General features: G+C 37.3%; 1 protein-coding gene across 4 annotated transcripts in view; it reads left to right on the top strand.

Moving 5' to 3' along the window:
• Positions 1-16,625, top strand: part of POGLUT3 (protein O-glucosyltransferase 3) — a 29,003-nt gene extending 12,378 nt beyond the window's left edge. For 3 of the 4 annotated variants that reach the window (XM_068554108.1, XM_068554105.1, XM_068554106.1), the window contains exons 2-8: positions 2,380-2,577; positions 5,183-5,469; positions 7,874-8,090; positions 9,494-9,690; positions 10,981-11,175; positions 13,004-13,108; positions 14,677-16,625. In XM_068554108.1, the coding sequence (XP_068410209.1) occupies positions 2,481-2,577; positions 5,183-5,469; positions 7,874-8,090; positions 9,494-9,690; positions 10,981-11,175; positions 13,004-13,108; positions 14,677-14,802 (1,224 nt within the window). In that variant the 5' untranslated portion in view covers positions 2,380-2,480 and the 3' untranslated portion in view covers positions 14,803-16,625. Of the gene's footprint in view, positions 1-1,760; positions 1,790-2,379; positions 2,578-5,182; positions 5,470-7,873; positions 8,091-9,493; positions 9,691-10,980; positions 11,176-13,003; positions 13,109-14,676 lie in introns of those variants that run through there. The other variant, XM_068554109.1, reaches the window with a different exon arrangement.
• The last annotated feature ends 4,349 nt before the right edge of the window (positions 16,626-20,974 follow it).

Below are 20,974 nucleotides of genomic sequence, written 5' to 3'. Positions count from 1 at the left end.
TAAATACTGTAAAAGAAAAGAAAGAAGGGGTGGAGAGAGGGTGGTTGGAGTATGTCAAGATGGCAGGATACAAGTACTCATTTTCGCCTCAGTCATCCTCTACCTTCATCAGTAATGATATCTTCATAAACTTATCTTGTGTAGCACTTCAGTGTTTTGAACTGTGCCCTGTTTAATTTGCTCTCCTTAAGCATCCTGTGAGGTAGGAAGGGTAGATATTATTCTCTTCACTTTTCCTATAAGAAACCAGGTTAGTGAAAATAAATGTCTTTCCTGTGGCCCCACAGTGGCTAAGGATCAGAGTCAAAACCAGATACCCAACCCTTTCAATATCTAGTTCAATGGTCTTTCCCTTTTATCAAATCACTGGTAATTGATCACTGTGAACCAGTTTTCACTAAGACCCTATAGAGTATCCATGGTGAGCAGGCAGCCAGACATTTGGGAGGATTTCCATTTAGCCTCAAGGTGTAACAAGTTGGCCTTCAGGGACTCTGTTCCCTTGGCCAGATGGAGTCAACACTTTTGTTGCAGCTCTAGAGAGCCTTAATAAACTTCCTAAACAACAAGGGAGGTGCTGACTCCATTGTACCAGGAATGTCAGAGGTTATTTCTCCAACTATGAATTTTGGGAACCTATATGTTAACATTACACAATGTGACAAGCTGGATTCAGAATGGGCTTTGAAAGAAGAAAGATTCAAGCTGTGTGCAAATTTTGGCTCTGCTACTCATAGGTATGAGACCTGGGCAAGGTATATACTTAAATTCTTCAAGGGAGCCTTGGCTTCCTGATCTGTAAAATGGGGTGATAAATACCTTCCTCACAAGTTCTTGGAGGAAATAAATAAGAGAAAATGCATATGAAAATCTCAAGCTCAGGGACTGGCACAGTCCCCCTGGCTAAGTAAGTGAATTTTTAAAAAATGTGTTCTTTCCAAATCAAAAGTCTGCAAAATTTCTGATTCTAATGATGTAAGGCTTTGATACTGCCAACCTCCTTTTGTCTCCTTTAGTCACTGCATTCTCATTCAATTAGCATGTGTTTGGTACTTAATTATGTAGTAACAATATGTCAGATACTACATTACTATTACTAAATTGAAGAGACTGAGAAACATTTTTTTCTGACCCACAAGAAAAAATAAAACCCTTGAAGATCAAAAAAAGTAGAAACATCACTCACTAGATTTAGAAACTAAGAACAGGAGAAACAAACTTTTTTCTTCAGTAATTTCAAAAATATATGTTAAATATGCTTAATACAATAAAATTAAAAAATAAAGCAACTATACTCCGATAAAAATTAATTTTAAAAAACAAAAAATATGCTTAATATTTGAATATTATGAAATACGATAGTGTGAGATGAAAGACTATTTGATCACAATTTATTGTTTACTAGGACTGTGTATTTCAGAGGATTCACCACTTTTTTTTTTAACAATTCCTTTGGTAGGTGATTAACTGTGGTTAAGACATTAACTGATCTTTATTCTTAAAGCTCCTGAGGATCAGATCTGCACTGAGTGCAGGTATGTCCACTGTACTCTCTGAAGAAAGAAGTCCCAAAATTTATTCCTGCAACAGTATTGTTTCAAAGCCTGAAAAGTCAGCTATTATACTGCAAAAAGAGAAGGGAAAGTTTGCTAAGTAGGTATTGTCTATCTTGGAACAGAAAACCCACAGAATTCTGGATTTGAAAAGGTTGTTAGATCATCTTAGTATAACTGTTTCATTTCAACTTGAGGAAACAAATTTAGAGAAGTAAACTCTAGTATTTACAAAGGTATGTGAGTTTGTGTGTACGTATGAGTGTGTTGCTTTTGTGCAGAGTCTAGTAACTAGATAATCTCTCTCTACTTAAGGAAATGGGCTTGGAAGTATAGCTTGAAATTTGGGTTAATAAAAGGGGAATTTCTTCAGAATTGAGGTTTATCAGGTATTAAAATGGTTTACAAAGAAAGCTTGTGCATACTTTACAAGGAGTAAGTTAGATTGCCTTAGAGCTATGTCATCCTAAAAGTTTATGGATTTTTAACTACCTGGGCTTTTAAACCTACCCAAAGGAGAAAAGATCAAATAGGCAAAAAATTAATCTCTTCCTTGTTTTTTTAAGAATTTGTTTATTCAATGATTTTGTTCATTCAATAAATCTTATTGAATGACTAAGGAATCAAATGTTGAATCAGATCCTTGGTTTTGAGACATAAACCAAACGTAGTTCCTGGCCTCAAGGATCTTCCAAACTAAAATAATTTTGTTTACCATCGATAGTACTGAAAAAATAACTTCTGTGTAAAGACACTTACCCAGTAATTAGTAAAACAAAATAACCATGAAATAGTAGAATTACTTATAATTTTTTTTTTCTTTCAGGCCAAACACTATTTAAAGTAGTAATCAAATCTCTCTCACCTAAAGAGTTAGTTCGGATTCACGTCCCTAAACCTTTGGACAGGAATGATGGGACATTTTTGATGCGATACAGGATGTATGAAACTGTCAGTGAAGGGCTGAAGATAGAGGTCCTTTATGGTGATGAACATGTCGCTCAGTCTCCCTATATTTTGAAAGGTAAGTAATTATTACATAAACCAGAGCCAGCCTTATGAGTAGATTCCATGGCTTTCAGAATGCGTTATGATGACCTTAAAGTCATGTGCAACAGGGTAAACATTATATATGTATCTTCTGGAGCTCAATTTAACTTGATATTTTAAGGGAGAGAAAAACTAAGTAATTTAAAGCGATTTAAATGACAAGCAAAAAAATCTTGTGTGTTTACCCAGGTAGTTACCATTTTTAGTACTCTTCATTCTTTTGCATAGATACATATTTTCATCTAGTACCATTTGCCTTCTACCTAAAGGATTCCCATTAGCTTTTCTTTTAATGTGAGAACGCTGATGATTAGTTCTTCCAGCTTTTGGATATCTGAAAAAGTCTTTATTTTGCCTTTTTTTTTTTTTTTTTAATGTAACCCTGACTTTTTTTTTTTTTTTCTGCTTAAGCTTTTTTTCTTAATTTTATTTATTTATTTATTTAGCTATTATTTTATGGCTGTGTTGGGTCTTCGTTTCTGTGCGAGGGCTTTCTCCACTTGCGGCGAGCGGGGGCCACTCTTCATCGCAATGCGCGGGCCTCTCACTGTCGCGGCCTCTCGTTGCGGAGCACAGGCTCCAGACGCGCAGGCTCAGTAATTGTGGCTCACGGGCCTAGTTGCTCCGCGGCATGTGGGATCCTCCCAAACCAGGGCTCGAACCCGTGTCCCCTGCATTAGCAGGCAGACTCTCAACCACTGTGCCACCAGGGAAGCCCCTTGCCTTTATTTTTGAAAGACAGATGTTTTTCAAAAATTATAGGTTGACAGTTTTTTTTTTCTTTTAGTACTTGAAATATACTGTTCCACTGTCTTCTCACTTGCATTATTTCCCATGATAAGTCTTCCATCATCTATATCTTTGATCCTCTGCTAAAGGTTTTCTCTTTATCAGTTTTTTTGAGCAATTTGATTATTATGTGCTTTGGTGTAGGTTTCTTCATGTTTTTTGTGCTTGGGGTTTGTGGATCTTTGGGTTTATAGCTTTCATTAAATCCAGAAAAAATTTGGCCATTATTTCTTCAAATATTTTTTCTGTTCTACCCCAGCTCTCCTCTAAGAATTCTAATTACCCATACATTAAACTTGAAATTATCCCACGACTCAGTTATGCTCTTTTCATTTAAAAATATGTTTTTCTCCATTTTGTTTTGTATAGTTTCTATTGCCATATCTTTAAGTTCACTAATCTTTTCTTCTATAATGCCCAATTTGTCATTAATTCCATCCACTGTATTCTTCATTGCTTGATGCTTTCTCATCTTCTTGAGCTTTTCTCTAGGATGCAGTTAAGTTATTTGGAATTAGTTTGATCCTTCAAATTTTCTTTTACAATTTATTAGGCAGGCCCAGAGCCATGTTTAGTCTAGGGCTAATTATTCCTTACTACTCAGGCAATACATCTCTGCGTACTCTATCCAACCTCTGTGAATTAGAATGCTTTCCAGTCTGGCTTTTATGAATAGGCACTATTCCCAGCCCTGTATGAACAATGGGTATTGTTGCCTCTAATCCTTATGGATGATTCTTTTTCTGCCTTGGATAGTTTCCTCAAACATACATATTGGTCAGTATGCCTTAAATATTTGAAGGGAACCTTGTACAGATCTCTGGAGTCCTCTCTGTGCAGTGAGTATGTCCTACAACTTCTAGCTGCCTTGATCTCACTGGACTTTCAGCTCTTGTCTCCTCAACTCAGTGAGACTGCTGGGCTCTGCCTGGATTCCTCCTCCATGTTCCACAACCTAGAAACTCCCTTAGGCAGTAAGCTTTAGGAACTGTAGGGTTTACCTCATTTGTTTCTCATCTCTCAAACTCATTGTCCATTGCCTGATGTCCAATGTCTTAAAAAAAAATGTTGTTTCATATATTTTATCTGTTTTTTGGTAGTTTCAGGTAGGAGGGTAAATTGGTGCCTATTACTTGTCTGAAGTAGAAATTCTCAAGAAAATTGAGTAACTTTAAAAAATTATTTTTATATTAAAATAAATATGGATATATTTTGAAATAATATATAAATTTTGCATAAATTCTTTTTTAAATGAGTCTTCAGAATAGTTTTATGCTTATGTCTGGCCACTTTAAAATTACACTGCAAGATGCCCTTAGGTTTCATATTTCCTCTTTGAGATGCGTTGACGGAGGTAGTTTTAGGGACTCAGAGGAAGAGACCTCATCTTGTCTTAAAAAATCACCACCCCTACTACATAATCATGCCTGAAAAGTAATACATTCTCTTTTTCCTTGTTAAAAGGTAAGTTGTTTTATGCTCATCAGCCATTTATAACTCATTAGAAATAATTTTTTCAATAAATTGACCGAGAGTAGGTTATATTGGGAGAGAGCATATGCTATACTAGGTTATCTAGGGTGGGGTGAAAGGAGGATAGAAGGTGAGAGCACAAGACTCTGACATTACTACTTTTACCACTGATTTGTTTAGGGCAGATTATCCCTGTCTGGATAATCTTAGAATTTACCAAGAGTTCATCCCATGCTCACAGCAGGGGCAGAAACAACTCCCTGGGTTGCAGTGCATGTTAATGGAGCTTGGCATTGTATGTGTTTTGCTTTCCTTAGGACCAGTGTACCATGAGTACTGTGAGTGTCCAGAAGAGGATCCTCAGACCTGGCAGAAAACTCTGTCTTGTCCAGCCAAGGAACCACAGATTGCAAAAGATTTTGCTTCTTTCCCCAGCATCAATCTCCAGCAGATGCTAAACGAAGTTCCAGGAAGGTTTGGGGATGAGAGGGGTGCTATTGTTCATTACACGATTCTCAGTAACCTCATCTACCGGAGATCTTTAGGGAAATACACAGACTTCAAAATGTTCTCAGATGAGATTTTGCTGTCACTGGCAAGAAAGGTATGAGAATGAATTCATTGATTCTAAAAATAGTTTAATTATTTATTTGTAACATTTAATTCTTAGAATAATAATGGTAAAGAATGGAAATGGATTCCAGGCTTGAAAATGTGCATCTGCCTGCCACCTGAATGTTCATAAGTTCTTCACCTTTATGGATATCTCTCTCCTTTAATATTTAAGTTAAATGGCTTGAGCCCCCATCCCAGGTAAGTAGGCCATATAGTGCTCTCCCAAGATTTCTGTGAACTCCCAGACATTTACAGCTGCAAGGTGACTTCTTCAAGTTCCCCAATCCTGCTGAATACTCCTTCCATTCAGATTTCACTTTCTACAGCAATTTTCTTCTTGCCACCTCAAAATAAGTTGAACTGAGGACACATTTTCCTTGTTTTATCCTAAGTGCATTGCACACTTTGTTGAATGTTGGGGTAACAGAGAGAGGTTATTTTGTGCCAATGCAGAGTAAACAAAACAAAACAAAAATCCTAACATTTAAAAATAGACATCCCTGTGTTAATCAGACTCTCAGTCATCCTTGCCTCTGGGAATTTCTCACTGGCTGTCCTTGATCTTCAAGTCTTGGCTTCTTACTAAACATGACTGGGGCTTCTGTCTTTCAGAAGACTTCTCCACATCCCCAGCAACTCCTCCCCCAATCCCTCTATTCAGCCCCTCTTTCCACATTTGCCAAATTCCTATAAATTCCTCTTAAGCAGAGCAATTCAAACTGCCTTTTGTTCTTTCTTGTTCCTGATTATGCAGAGTAAAGGATGAGGATGGGCATTTTTTACCTTTCTCACCCAAAAAGACCATCAAGGTAGTTTTCTAAATCAAAAGCCAGCTTTCCTGATGTGAGTTATACAATTTCCCAAGCACATGGAATGTAGGGCTGCAATCAATTCTTATTTTAAATAGCAGTTGCCTCCTACCTCCCCATCAGCCCACCGTATGAGCATATGAGCATATTATGGGCATCTGATCCTAAAGGCGGTTCTTTCTTCCTGGGCTACCATGAATCCACTCTGCCCTGTATTTCTGTATCTTGTACTCACGTGGTTTTTAACTAGGAATGATTTTGCCCCTTAGAGGAATTTGGCAATGCCTAGGGACATTTTTGGTTGTCGCAACTGGGGAGTTGCTACTAGCATCTGGTGGGTAGAGGCCAGGGATTCTGCTAATCATTCTACAATGCACAAGACAGCCCCCACAGGAAAGAATTACCCAGACTAAAATATCAATAGTGCCAAGATTGAGAAATCCTGCTCTACAGTGAGAACTTCTGATGTGGAGCTTACTAATGAGCTACTAAATGATAACAGGGAAGCACTAAGGTGAATAGTCATATCCCTTTGCCCTTCCCTTTGTTCCAGGTTCTTTGCCCAGTGACTGAAAGGAGATCTACGATAAGTGAGACTCACCTCTGGTCTTTGAACAGCTCACTCTAGTGGAACTTGTTTTTGTTATTCAGAAGTGAGGATGGGATGTAAATACAAACAAGTAATTGTACCACAACACGATAGGCCCATAAGAAAAGTAGGTACCCAGGGTTAAAATGTCTGAGGAAGGCGAGTCATAGAGGAGGTAACATTAGCTCTGAGTGTGAAGGATGAGAAAGGAGACTGCCAAGTGAATAAGTAAGAGAAGGACATTCTAGGTGAAGAGAATTACATATTAAAGTGGGTGGCATTTTCAGAGAGTAACTAAAGTTTTCTGGTACACGGGCAGATGGAAGATGGATTCAGAGCTAAGCTGGAGTAAGAGAGTGGGGCCTGAATTCCAGCCAGAGAGTTTAGACCTTGTCCTATAGGCTTAAGTTTCTGTTAAGCTTAATAGTAACATTAATTTGGGTTTTAGAAATTTGGACAGTAATGTGGAGAGCAGATTAGAGTGGGGAGAGGCTAGAATCAGAACATCTAGTAAGGGACAACTATTGCAACAATCTAGGTAAGAGATGATAAAGGCCTAAACTAAGGCATTGACCATGGAGACAGAAATGGATAGCAGATTCCAGAAACAAACACAGATGTTATAAAAAGGCTTGACAGTGAAGGAAAACAAGGGCTTGGGTCTAACTTTGTAGATTCTCACTTAAGCAGCTGGCAGAAAATGTGCTTGAAGCCACTCATTCACACCTTTCTACACAGTTTCCACATCTATAATACACAACAGTTTTAAATGCCACCTCTGAGCAGAGGTAGCTAACTCCTGCTCAAGTGAGTTGTCATGTACAATCGTCACCCTTGATTTTCTGATACTACTGATGACTGAGGCATCCTTCTCTCTTCTACTATTTTCAAATTTCAGTTTTATCAGAAATATTTTAAAAGCCAAAGAACTGAAGCATTTAGTACCAAAGACTGAGGTCTTCCCAGCACTGATAAGCATTCTTTTGTTTATTTAGGTCCTTCTCCCAGATTTAGAATTTTATGTTAATCTTGGAGATTGGCCCTTGGAGCATCGAAAAGTCAATGAAACCCCTGGCCCTTTACCTATCATTTCATGGTGTGGCTCTCTGGATTCACGAGATGTTATCCTTCCAACATATGACATCACCCACTCCACACTTGAAGCTATGAGGGGTGTTACAAATGATCTCCTCTCTATTCAGGGAAATACAGGTAAAAGTCATTCTCTAAGAAAAAGCTTAGAAGTAAGAAAGGTGAAAGGAATGTTCAATCAGAGAGAGTATGTGTATATATTTAAATAACCATTGTTCTTATTTTCTAGCCAGGAAAAAAGAAAAACAGCACTCTAAACTCTAAAGTGGTTTTTGTTTAGGATTCTTCTAATCCAGAAATTAAAGATATGTGGATTAGGCTGGTAATGTCCAGAACCTACTGTAACTGAGTCTCCTTTGAGTTGGTCACTTGTAAATACCATTTGAAAATACGTATTTGGTAAAACTATCATTTAACTTAATTCTGACTCCAGTGCCTTTATATTGCTGGATGAAATGAGAGAGAATTCTGAAAAATATAAAATTATATTCATATGTAAGAGAATTGTGATAACAGTGTAATTTGGATATTACACCCTCCAGCACCGTAAGAAATTCTCCTCTTCCCTCTTTCTGCCTCTCTTGATCCTTTACAATCTGAATTCCTTTCCTCCTATTTGATGGCCTTAGTTTTATGGTACTACACACCTTTTTATTAAACCGAACTCCCTGAATAGAAAAAACCCTGCCTTGTCTTAATAAGTCTCTATTTCTGTTTAGAGCAGTTTACTGGACTTATTTAGTAGACAAGACTAGCGACTCCTTGTAAACTCTCTAAAGGTAATGGGAAATGAAAACTGACCTACTTTTTATTTGATAACAGTAAATTCCTGAAAAGTATGCTAAAATAGTAAAGAGGTTGACCCCCTACAGTTTGTTTTATGATTTATCCCTTAGAACACTGACAGGTATTAACTAATGACTTCTTTTTAGAATAATAGAGAGCTAAATTAATTCTTCCAGGTTATTTCCCTCCCAGGAAAGAGAGGATATAAATATATATACATAGTTAAGTTATACAAAACTTATTTGCATTTAACAACATATTAGAAAAATTCTTCACTGTATTCAAAAGTGATATGCTCAAAATTCTGAGCAACCTAAGAATTAAAGATGTGTGGATGTTACTTAATTCTATACTTTGTTCTAGTCACTCTAAGAACAAAAGCCTAGCTCTTTTTTTTTTTTTTTTTTTTGTGAAGCACAAAAGATGGAAGAAACTAATGCCTTGATGAGTAAGCCAAGTCATGGAATCTCTTTTTGCTTTGAAATTGATCCAGCATTATTTTGGATAATTCCTGATGTCATGCAATAGAAACTCCACTTTTTGAGTGACCTCTCACTAGTACACAAAAGGATAAAATTAGAGCATATTTTTCGAAAGTAACATTTACTTTAGATGTGCTGATGATAAAAGAGCTTTAGCATCTTAAATGACATAGGTAGATTAAAGATGATTATACTTACCATAAGATAAAAATGTCAAATTCATAATTGTATTTTTTTATGGTCTCAAACCTCTAGGACCTTCCTGGATCAATAAAACAGAGAAAGCTTTCTTTAGAGGTAGAGATAGCCGAGAGGAGAGGCTCCAGTTGGTGCAGCTGTCCAAAGATAATCCACAGCTACTAGATGCAGGAATTACAGGATATTTCTTCTTCCAAGAAAAAGAAAAGGAGCTTGGAAAAGCTAAATTGATAGGTTTCTTTGACTTCTTTAAGGTATGCAATTAAGTCTTCCTGGATAGATGTGAAGTGATAAACTTGTATTAAAAGTCAACCAAATAGCTGGGGTTGGGCAGATTTCTCCCATCTTGTGACCCAACACACACTTTCTTATCAGGCACAGGGAATTATGAAACTCATGCAGTTTCTTTTTTGTTTGTTGTTGTTGTTAACCTTGTCTACCAAATAGCTCAGAACTGTATTTAATACTCAAAGTATAGTACAAGGATTAACCTAGAGTTTTGGTATATTTCCCTGTTTTCCTCTTTTTTGTATTTTTTTAAATAAACTGGGAATATAAATGTCTTTTATGTAAAACGATCTTGTAAATAAAAAGAGTATGAATTCTACGCTAGTAAAATGGGGTTCAAGTCCTGCCTCCACTCCTGCCTCTGCCACTAACTGTGGGGCTTTCATCTCTTAGCACCTCTCGCTTCTAACATGTGTGAGCCTGCCTAGCTCCTTCAGAGCACCGTATAAGGCTCAAAGGAGATAGGGATGTGACAATGTGACAAAATCTGACTGGCTGGTAAAGTCCTTGGTACCAATTATTTAAGAAAAAAGTAACTACCAAATCTGTTAGTATATCCTGTTCCTCTCAGTGTGATATAATGAAGAGAGCATGGGATTTGGGCTCATAGAATAGAGGTTTATAAATATCTCTGAAACAAATTTTATCATTAATAAAAAAAAAGAGAGGGAGATGATAACATCTGCTTCACATTATTACAATTGAATGAAAAGTGACTTTGAAATGTAAATCAAAGTTTATTAATCCAACAAATATGTCCATACTGTGTCACCAGCATCACACTAGTCCTTAGTCTTCTCCAGGCTTCTGTCTCCTCAACTCTTAAAACCTAACTTTGAGATAATAATGCCTTCCTTTTTCATATTAACATGGGTATAAGGAACAAATGAAATAAGTGAAAGTGTAAATTGTTATCAATATTAAGCTTTACTAAATATAGAGCTTTGGAAATAGTTTTCTTACCTGGTTACAGAAATCTGAATTTCCCATTACATAGACATAGTTGAAATAGGTATCCCTATTTCCTAAAATTATTTATTATCTTTAAATGTGTTGTATTTCTTAAAATTGACCTGTTAAATGCTACTTATGATTTTAATACAAAGAGAAGATGTGTGTTACAAAATAAAATATAAAACTTGTAAATACTAAAGTTGGGAAATAACTTCTTTATATTTAATGTTACAATGTTGACAAGAAGCAGAAGTGAAACAAATGACTTAAAATTTTTGTTTATGTTTGTTTTAATCTTTTAGTACAAGTATCAAGTGAATGTGGACGGGACTGTGGCTGCTTATAGATATCCATACCTCATGCTTGGTGACAGTTTGGTTCTGAAGCAGGACTCACCATATTATGAACATTTCTATATGGCACTAAAGCCTTGGAAACATTATGTTCCAATTAAAAGAAATCTTAGTGATCTACTAGAGAAAGTTGAATGGGCCAAGGTATGCTTTCTGCCATTTTAGTTTCTTTAGGCAATCACAAATTCACCAGTATTAGTTACACGAGTTCCATCATAACACAATTTAATTTGACATAATTTAGTGAAAAGAAATGTTATTTTGTGAAATTTTTGTTCCCTTGAAATATCTGAAGAATCAACATCAGGACAATTTTGAATACCCTCTATCAATATGTTTGAGGATTTTTAGAAGATTTGAAGTCCAGTATTATATAGAATATAGATTTTTCTAAAGTATCCTTATTCATGCACACATACCAAATGCAAATTACATACACCAAATGCAAATTACAGATTAAAAAGACCAGGGTTAAAGTGCTTTATGCACAAGAAAACATTTAAAGCAATTATGGTACCCTTTTGTTTTCCCCCGTTAGAAAAAAAGGCACAAGTTCTTTTTTAAATTAATTTTTATTGGAGTATAGTTGATTTACAATGTTATGTTAGTTTCTGCTGTACAGAATAATAAATCAGTTATACATATACATATATCCACTCTTTTTTAGATTCTATTCCCATATATGTCATTACAGAGTATTGAGTAGAGTTCCCTATTCTATACAATACGTTCTTATTAGTTATCTATTTTATGTCAATCCCAATCTCCCAATTTATCCCTCCCCCTACTCTTTCCCCCTTGGTAACTATAAGTTTGTTTTCTATATCTGTGACTCTATTTCTGTTTGGTAAATAGGTTCATTCGTACCATTTTTTTTAGATTCCACATGTAAGTGATATCATATGATATTTGTCTTTCTCTGACTTACTTCACTCAGTATGACAATCTCTAGGTCCATCCATGTCACTGCAAATGGCATTATTTTGTTCTTTTTTATGGCTGAGTAATATTCCATTGCATATATGTACCACATCTTCTTTATCCATTCCTCTCTCGATGGACATTTAGGTTGCTTCCATGTCCTGGCTATTGTAAATAGTGCTGCAATGAACATTGTGGTGAATGTATCTTTTCGAATTATGGTTTTCTCTGGATAACAAGTTCTTAATGAATCACAAGTTTCCCATAAAGTAAGAACTCTTTTTTTAAAAAAGGCAAAGTATTAAAAAGCTCTTGTGTTTTATTGTGAAATTATAAAATTTACCCTTCCATTGTAAGACTTTATTTTGTTTCTGAGAAGCAATGTGGCTATGGAAATAACTGGGTGCCCCTGAGGCAGAATATTTCTGTGACCCTTTATAAAGAGTCAGAATTGCTTGCAAATGGCTTTTCCTGTGGGCAGCATGATAGAATATTAGCTATTTTCTAAAAGTATAATTAGGAATGCTGACTATTCCTGGTACTGAAGGAACAACCTGTGGGTACTAATAACTGAATTTTTTATTACAACAATAATATAGTCTTTTATAGGTACCATTGTACAACAGCTTTTTGGCTCAGACTACATATTTAAATGGAGCTTTTAAGAGATGTTATAAAAACTAATTCATTCTATTCTAGTTGTATTTTAATATCAGACAGAGAGGGTTAGATTAGGGGAACAGATGATGAGCCCTAGACTTCCTGGGTAGCTAGGAAAGTACCAAGATAGTCACGATAGGGGCTGTATGTGGGTTGTTGCACTGGGCGAGGGGGGATCCAAACAGGTATGATTATTTCTATATAGCAGAGATGTCTAGGAAAGTACTTTGTCTATTTCCATAGCCTCATTCTTAAGTTATATTTTCATGTTTCATCTCTCCCATGCTGTTCACATTCAACCCTACATCTGTCCTACTTCACATTCACAATTAGCTTTCTTTGTGAGTCACAGGAGTAATCTTCGTTCATTGTTTCTTTTTAAACTTTTCAGGAAAATGATGAAGAAGCCAAGAAGATTGCAAAAGAAGGGCAGTTGACTGCTAGGGATCTGCTACAGCCACACAGGCTTTACTGCTACTATTACAGAGTACTACAGGTCAGTTCAGAGGATCCATCTGCTTGGTTGAGTGTCCTCAGACCAAATGCATGGCCTGATTGCTTGCTTCCTGGAGGGGTTCAAGAGTCAGTCAGCCTGTGGAACTCTGGCTATGCTGAGGCGCCAGCCTATAGAAAGATAGTGCTAAGTCCCTTTCTGGCCTCCATATTTTTATCTCCATTCAGTATTATGAAAAATAATGCTTGGCGCCATTACAAATACAGATTAAAATCTCTGAACCTCAGAGAACATCTTTCCTCATATGGAAAATAGGAGGGTTGGACTAGAGATCATTAACATCTCTCTCTGCTCAAAATATCTACCTCTTCTCCTTACTAATTAAGAGTCATGCTTTTGCTATCAGTACAGGATGGAAAACAAATATTTAATTTGTTGTATAAAACAAACAAATGAAAAATACAGTTGACCCTTGAACAACATGGGTTGGAACTGTGCAGGTCCACTTACATGTGGATTTTTTTTAGTAGTAAATACTACAGTACTACACAATCCAAGGTTGGTTGAACCCACGGACATGGAACCGTGCATACTGAGGAATCACATATATGGAGGGCCAGCTATAAGTTACACACAGATTTTCAGCTGTGCCGAGGGTCAGTACTCCTAACCCCGACATTGTTTAAGGGTCAGCTTTATTTATAATCTAAAACCTTAGGGCTGAATTCTGAAGTACAGATATTTACTGTACTTCCAAGAATCCAAGGACTGGTTCTTTGAATAATTAACTTGTGTTTTACTCAGTAAAATTTAGCCAGAAGAGAAAAATAAGAAATTATGTTTTTGTTGTTAACCTAAACTTATTTTTCTGTGAGGCAGAAAAAAAATAAATTTCCTCAGATGCCTGAGCTACTATCCTCTCACAGAAAAATTAAAATGATTAATTACACCATTTATTAGAAGCAGCCTTTTCCTTAAATGAGCTCTTTTCCCTCTGCTAGTCTGGCTGTAATTTTAATAATAGGAGTTTCTCCCTCTGAAATATTAATTAGGTTCATGTACACATGTCAGTATTTTGTTGGATTTGGCCCAGGACCAGGAATGTACAGCTAAACGTACATGGAACCACTGAACTGAAAAATCCAATGTATAGGACTATTTCAGTCAGTGGCCAAAAAGGAGGGACATTTCACAGGCCTGTCGCCATTTACAAAGTGTGTGTGACTACAGGCCTAAAGGGAAGGATGTGTGAAACCACCAACTTTATTGTGAGATGCTTATCATCTTTGTTCGCTGATTTGAATATTCAGCAAAGTTAATTATTCATTAACACGTGGAGGATGAATTCGAGAGGTGCTGTTGTTCAAGTAGGGACATCCTGTTACAAGAGGCTTCTTTCCTATACATAAAATAGCAGATTGGGCTCCTTGCTAGATTATGAAATATCGCACAAGTGCCTATAATAACTAAAGTTAAAAAGTAACTTTAGGACTGAGATAAACCAGACCTTTGGTTTTAGTCTGAAGATACATAGCCACTAGAAACAATAGCATGAGGGGAGTGGAATGAAGTTTGGACTAATCTTTCCATTGCCTTCAAACACATTCCAGAAATACGCTGAGCGCCAGACCAGCAAACCCGAAATACGTGATGGAATGGAACTTGTTCCTCAGCCAGATGACAGTGCATCTATCTGCCAGTGCCACAGGAAAAGGCCTTTAAGAGAAGAGCTTTAAGTCAGCCCATATTCACATTCCTGTAATATGCCAGCAACGTCTTTCATGGCAGCATTCAGATGGAATCTAAGCTGTGAAGACTGTGAAGACAGCCTGGAAGACTGTATGCAGGGGACTGCTTCTCTTGGTGGCTTCATATAATGTGGATGGATAGAGCAATATTAGAGCAAGTATTACCAAATATCTTAGGATATTAATATCTTTTGAGTAAACACTGCTATTATCAGCATCATAGTTTCTCTGAAAAGAAAACTTGGGGATCCTAGTAGATAGAGAGGCTTGCCAAAATATAAATAACTCTCTATGAAACTATTTACATTGTATTTATTGGTTTGTTTCTATCCCTTGTTCACTTTCCCTCTTCCCCTTCCAATGATGAAGAAAAAATATTTTTGCAGGGCTTTTTTTACCCCCTCACTGCATAACTTCTCCTCCTACAAGCTGCTTTTGGCATTCAGTAATATCAAGTTTCCTCTTGGAAGGATATGAATAATTAAGGAAGATGAGAATGACTCTGTTATTAAAGGTAGCTTGGAGACTATGAAGGGAAATTATTTTAAAGCTCATTCATATCTTTTTAACTAAGTTTTACCACGGCCTGAGACAAAATTAAGGCGAGGTAGTGCCTTAAGCTAGTTAATTCCCAGTCTATCTAAGTTGGACACCCATCAAGGACAACACATTTATTAAAGTAGATGAGAGCATCCTATCGGTATCTTCATTATCTATATATTGAATAGATAAATGATAACTGTAGTCAGATAGGGATCTTTAATTCTTTTTAAACTTTAAAAGGGATGCTTGAAATACCTCTGCAACAAGCTGCAGGAAGCCTGGTATCTTGGGATTCACTAATAAGCTAATGACAAAAGCAAGCATCCATTCTTCACTGCACCCCTCCTCTATTTCACTGTGCTGTATTGCTAAGATAAAAACTTTGGAAATTTCCTTTGCCTTTTGGGACAGGGTGAAGTCTTAAGACCCAGAAATTCATTACACACTCCTTGTAATACCACCAATATGAGATTCAGTTCATTAAGAACACACTCCCAAAACAAGAAATAACCACACTCCAATTTAAAAATATTTACTCTCCTAATTGAAATACTTAACCTGGAAAACAATGTAACCACTTTAAAATAGTCATATCTATTCTTTACTGAACATCACTAGGGGCACAGAATTTTTTTAACTAGACAAAAGCAAAAGCACATTTAGTAACAGTGTAATCAAAGCCAAGTATCCATGGAAAACACTAATACCCACCAGTTGTTCAAAAGCACAAGTGCACAAGTATAAAATAAAGCGCAAGCTGTACCACAGTTTACCTTAGGATCCAGATCCTAAGGAGGAGAGGGGTGTGAGGATATGTAAGTTAATATAATAACTACATTTGTCAAAATAAGCTATCAACATTTTGTTTTTATTAATAAAATGTTGGAAACACCTTAAATAGCCATCATGAGGGAGCTAGCTAAATATATAGCTATATATCAAGGAATACAGTACAACCATTAAAAAGAATGAACTAGCTCTAAATGCACTATCATGAAAGATTTCCATGACAGTGTTCAGTGAAAAAAGCAAGTTACAGAACAACACATATAATGTGAAAACATTTATGTAAAAAAATATATCCACGTGGTTGAAAGTTTAGAAGGATATTCACCAATATCTGAGGAAAATGAAGAGAAGGGAATTTTTACTTTTTGCCTTATACCTGTCTATGATATTTAAAATGTTTTTACTGTAAGTATGAATCAGATTGGACGATAAAGAAAAATACAAACCTAGGAAAAGAAAATAAATGCACAAAAGATATACATAGGAAAATAAAATATTTATATTTTATTAATATAAATATTTATATTTTCCATTATGCTATTTTTAAATCTACTATGTCTAGAATTTTATATCATGTGACATATTATTTACACTTTTTAAATAAAGTAAATTTTCTAAATAAAATTTTGAAACAGATGAATTTTGTTTTTTAAGAAAGAGGATTGAATCACCTATAGCTTTGGTACTTCTGTAACTGGGTTGGTCTAATTTTAATTCTATTACATCTTCATGAATAAATGAATCAAAACTTCTACCACCAACACTAAATCCCTAGTGAGTAGAAATTAATATTAAAGGGAAAGATATTTGGGCTTGACACCATTATTTTCTGTTATTTCAGGTGAAAATACTGTTAAGTGCAGTGTCTTTGTCAGTTCACGCTACCATTATAACAAATATGCCACAGACTGGGTGGCTTTGACAGCAAATATTTATTTCTCACAGTTCTGGAGGCTGGAAGTCCAAGATCAAAGTGCCAGCAGATCTGATGTCTGATGAGAGCCCACTTTCTGGTTTGCAGACTGATGCGTTCTCATTGTATCCTCACATGGCAGAAACCAAAAGAGAGGAAGCAAGCTATCTCCTCTCTCTTCTTATAAGGGCACTAATCCCATCATGAGGACTCCACCCTCATGACCTAATTAGCTCTCAAAGGCTCCGTCTCCAAATACCATCACATTAGGGATGAGGGTTTCAACATACTAATTTGGGGGGGTGGGGTGGGGACAAACTTTCAGTCCATAGCAGGCAGGGAGAGGAAAAATTCTCCCCTGACATAAGAAGGCCAAGGTTAGAAGAAATATAAATTTCTTATTTGGAGGGATAGGAAATCATCCTTGTGGTGGTAAGGCATGTTTGACTTCAAATAGTCGAGGACAAAATTAACCAGACTGTAAAAATCCCTCTTTTATGCACAGAACCACAGTTTACCCTATCCCAACCACTGCTGTGCCTACCCCACACCAACCTCTTGTGGAGCCATTCCACTTACTGAGATCAAAGTTGTCTCTTTTAAGCCAAGTTCTCTCTGTAGAGCTGTGTGGAAGAAGAAGCCACACTAAACTTTACTGTGATATCCAACTGCAACATTTCTTAGACACAAGAAAAGAAGAAGACAGGAGTTTGTTTATTCTATGGGAAGAAATAGCAAATCCTGGAAGTGTGCACGGGGAGGGTAGCGGGTGGCTTATGTAGAGGGAGTTATATACAGCCAGAAGTGAGGAAAGAAAGTTAGAAAAGAAGAAATATTTTCATGAGCTACCTGTTTTGTTTCACCCCCAACTAGGTGTACTTCAATACAATTTGATGCTAACCACCCAGATTCAGCATCAGATCCCACAGGTTTAGGGCTCACTGTTCCACAAGACTGCCTTTACAGACACCAGGCAAAAGTGAGGTCCCCAGGCTACCCACACTTCTGACCAACTGGCTGCAAATTCAGGGGTTCCCGTGACCCCTCTCAGGTTCAATAATTCCCTCAAACAACTCAGAGAACCCAGGAAAATGCTATACTTAACTACTACGGTTTCATTTTAAAGGATACCCATAGGGCATGGTCTAGAAAGGAGCACAAAGCATTCATGCCCTCTCTGTGGGGGCCAGGGCATGTCACCCTCATCATTGTGCTACTAATCAGGAAGCTACACTGAGCTTTGGTGTCCAGAGTTTTGGGGGGAGTCTCATTATGTAGGCATGGTCAGTGGACTAAACCACTGACCATGTGATTGAACTCAATAGCCAGCCTCCTTCCCCTCCCAGGAGTTTGGACAGCTAAAGTCCCAATCCTCTAATCATGTGCTTGGTCTTTTTGGTGACCAGTCCCATTCTGAAGCTACCTAGGAGTCCCACCATTAATACCTCATTAGCATAAAAAAGACTTCTTTCTATCACTCAGGAAATTCTAAGGGTTTTCGAAACTCTCTACCAGGAACCAGAGACAAAGATCAGATATATTTTTTATAATATCACAACACCTCTGAGAGCCTTGGAACTGAGGACTACCTAAGTCACCAGGCTTGATTCAAGGGAATGAAATAGCAAGATCAACCTCACTCCAGAAGGTTTGGGACAAATACCTGAGTATTATAGTATGTGTTAACCAAATCCCATATAATTTAGTTCATAGTATAAGATAAGGGGATATTTTAAACAGGCAGAGTGTAGTCTCTTTCTGATTTCTAAGGGTTTTTATCCACATCCTTAATGTGAGCTAGTGGACAGCAAGGAGTAACATGCTTCAGATGACAACGAACCAGCTAGAGAAATATAAGAGCTGTTTCCCCTTCATACCCCACCCCACCCCCATTCTTCCTCCTTCCCAAAGAGTAACAAGAACCTTCTGCCACCACCTATATCACTGGTACCACTAGCACTGCAGCTATGGAACAAGCACTTGTCACCTAGGTGGGCTGAATAAGTCCTCCAAGGAAAATGGCTTGTCTTCTACCCATGGAGGAATTCCTAAAGAAGCAGACTTTGAAGGCTAGCGGGATTTGATTGCATGACTTCGACAGGACTGGGGGAAAACAGAGACTCCACTCTTGGAGGGCACACACAAAGTAGTGTGTGCATCGGGACCCAGGGGAAGGAGCAGTGACCCCATAGGAGACTGAACCAGACCTACCTGCTGGTGTTGGAGGGTCTCTTGCAGAGGCAGGGGTGGCTCTGTCTCACCGTGAGGACAGGGACACTGGCAGCGGAAGTTCTAGGAAGTACTCCTTGGCGTGAGCCTCCCCAGAGTCTGCCATTAGCCCCACCAAAGAGCCCAGGTAGGCTCCAGTGTTGGGTTGCTTCAGGCCAAACAACCAACAGGGAGGGAACCCAGCCCCACCCATCAGCAGACAAGCATATTAAAGTTTTACTGAGCTCTGCCCACCAGAGCAACACCCACCTCTACCCACCACCAGTCCCTCCCATCAGGAAACTTGCACAAGCCTCTTAGATAGCCTCATCCACCAGAGGGCAGACAGCAGAAGCAAGAAGAACTACAATCCTGCAGCCTGTGGAACAAAACCACATTCACAGAAGGATAGACAAGGTGAAAAGGCAGAGGGCTATGTATCAGATGAAGGAAAAAGATAAAACCCCAGAAAAAAAACTAAATGAAGTGGAGACAGGCAACCTTCCAAAAAAAGAATTCAGAATAATGATAGTGAAGATGATCCAGGACCTCGGAAAAAGAATGGAGGCAAAGACTGAGAAGATGCAAGAAATGTTTAACAAAGACTTAGAAGAATTAAAGAACAAACAAACAGAGATAAACACTAAAATAACTGAAATGAAAAATACACTAGAAGGAATCAATAGCAGATTAACTGAGGCAGAAGAACGGATAAGTGACCTGGATGACAGAATGGTGGAATTCACTGCTGTGGAACAGAATAAAGAAAAAAGAATGAAAAGAAATGAAGACAGCCTAAGAGACCTCTGGGACAAGATTAAAAGGCAACAACATTCACATTATAGGGGTCCCAGAAGGAGAAGAGAGAGAGAAAGGACCAGAGAAAATATTTAAAGAGATTATAGTCGAAAATTTCCCTAACACAGGAAAGGAAATAGCCACGCAAGTCCGGGAAGCGCAGAGAGTCCCATACAGGATAAACCCAAGGAGAAACACACGGAGACACATAGTAATCAAATTGGCAAAAATTAAAGACAAAGAAAAATTATTGAAAGCAGCAAGGGAAAAAAGACAAATAACGTACAAGGGAACTCCCATAAGGTTAACAGCTGATTTCTCAGCAGAAACCAAGCCAGAAGGGAGTGGCATGATATACTTAAAGTGATGAAAGGGAAAAACCTACAACCAAGATTACTCTACCTGACAAGCATCTCAGATTCGATGGAGAAATCAAAAGCTTTACAGACAAGCAAAAGCTAAGAGAATTCAGCACCACCAAACCAACTCTACAACATATGCTACAGGAACTTCTCTAGGTGGGAAACACAAAAGTAGAAAAGGACCTATAAAAACAAACCCAAAACAATTAAGAAAATGGTAACAGGAACATACATATCGATAATTACCTTAAACGTGAATGGATTAAATGCTCCAACCAACAGACACAGGCTTGCTGAATGCATACAAAAACAAGACCCATATATATGCTGTCTACAAGAGACCCACTTCAGAGCTAGGGACACATACAGACTGAAAGTGAGGGGATGGAAAAAGATATTCCATGCAAATGAAATCAAAAGAAAGCTGGAGTAGCAATACTCATATCAGATAAAATAGACTTTAAAATAAAGAATATTACAAGAGACAAGGAAGGACACTACATAATGATCAACGGATCAATCCAAGAAGAAGATATAACAATTATAA

The sequence above is a fragment of the Eschrichtius robustus genome, chromosome 11 (assembly GCF_028021215.1).
Source record: "Eschrichtius robustus isolate mEscRob2 chromosome 11, mEscRob2.pri, whole genome shotgun sequence".
Classification (NCBI taxonomy): Eukaryota; Metazoa; Chordata; class Mammalia; order Artiodactyla; family Eschrichtiidae; genus Eschrichtius; species Eschrichtius robustus.
The sequence above is the reverse complement of the archived record's forward strand: the minus strand, read 5'-3'. Positions and strand labels throughout refer to the sequence as shown.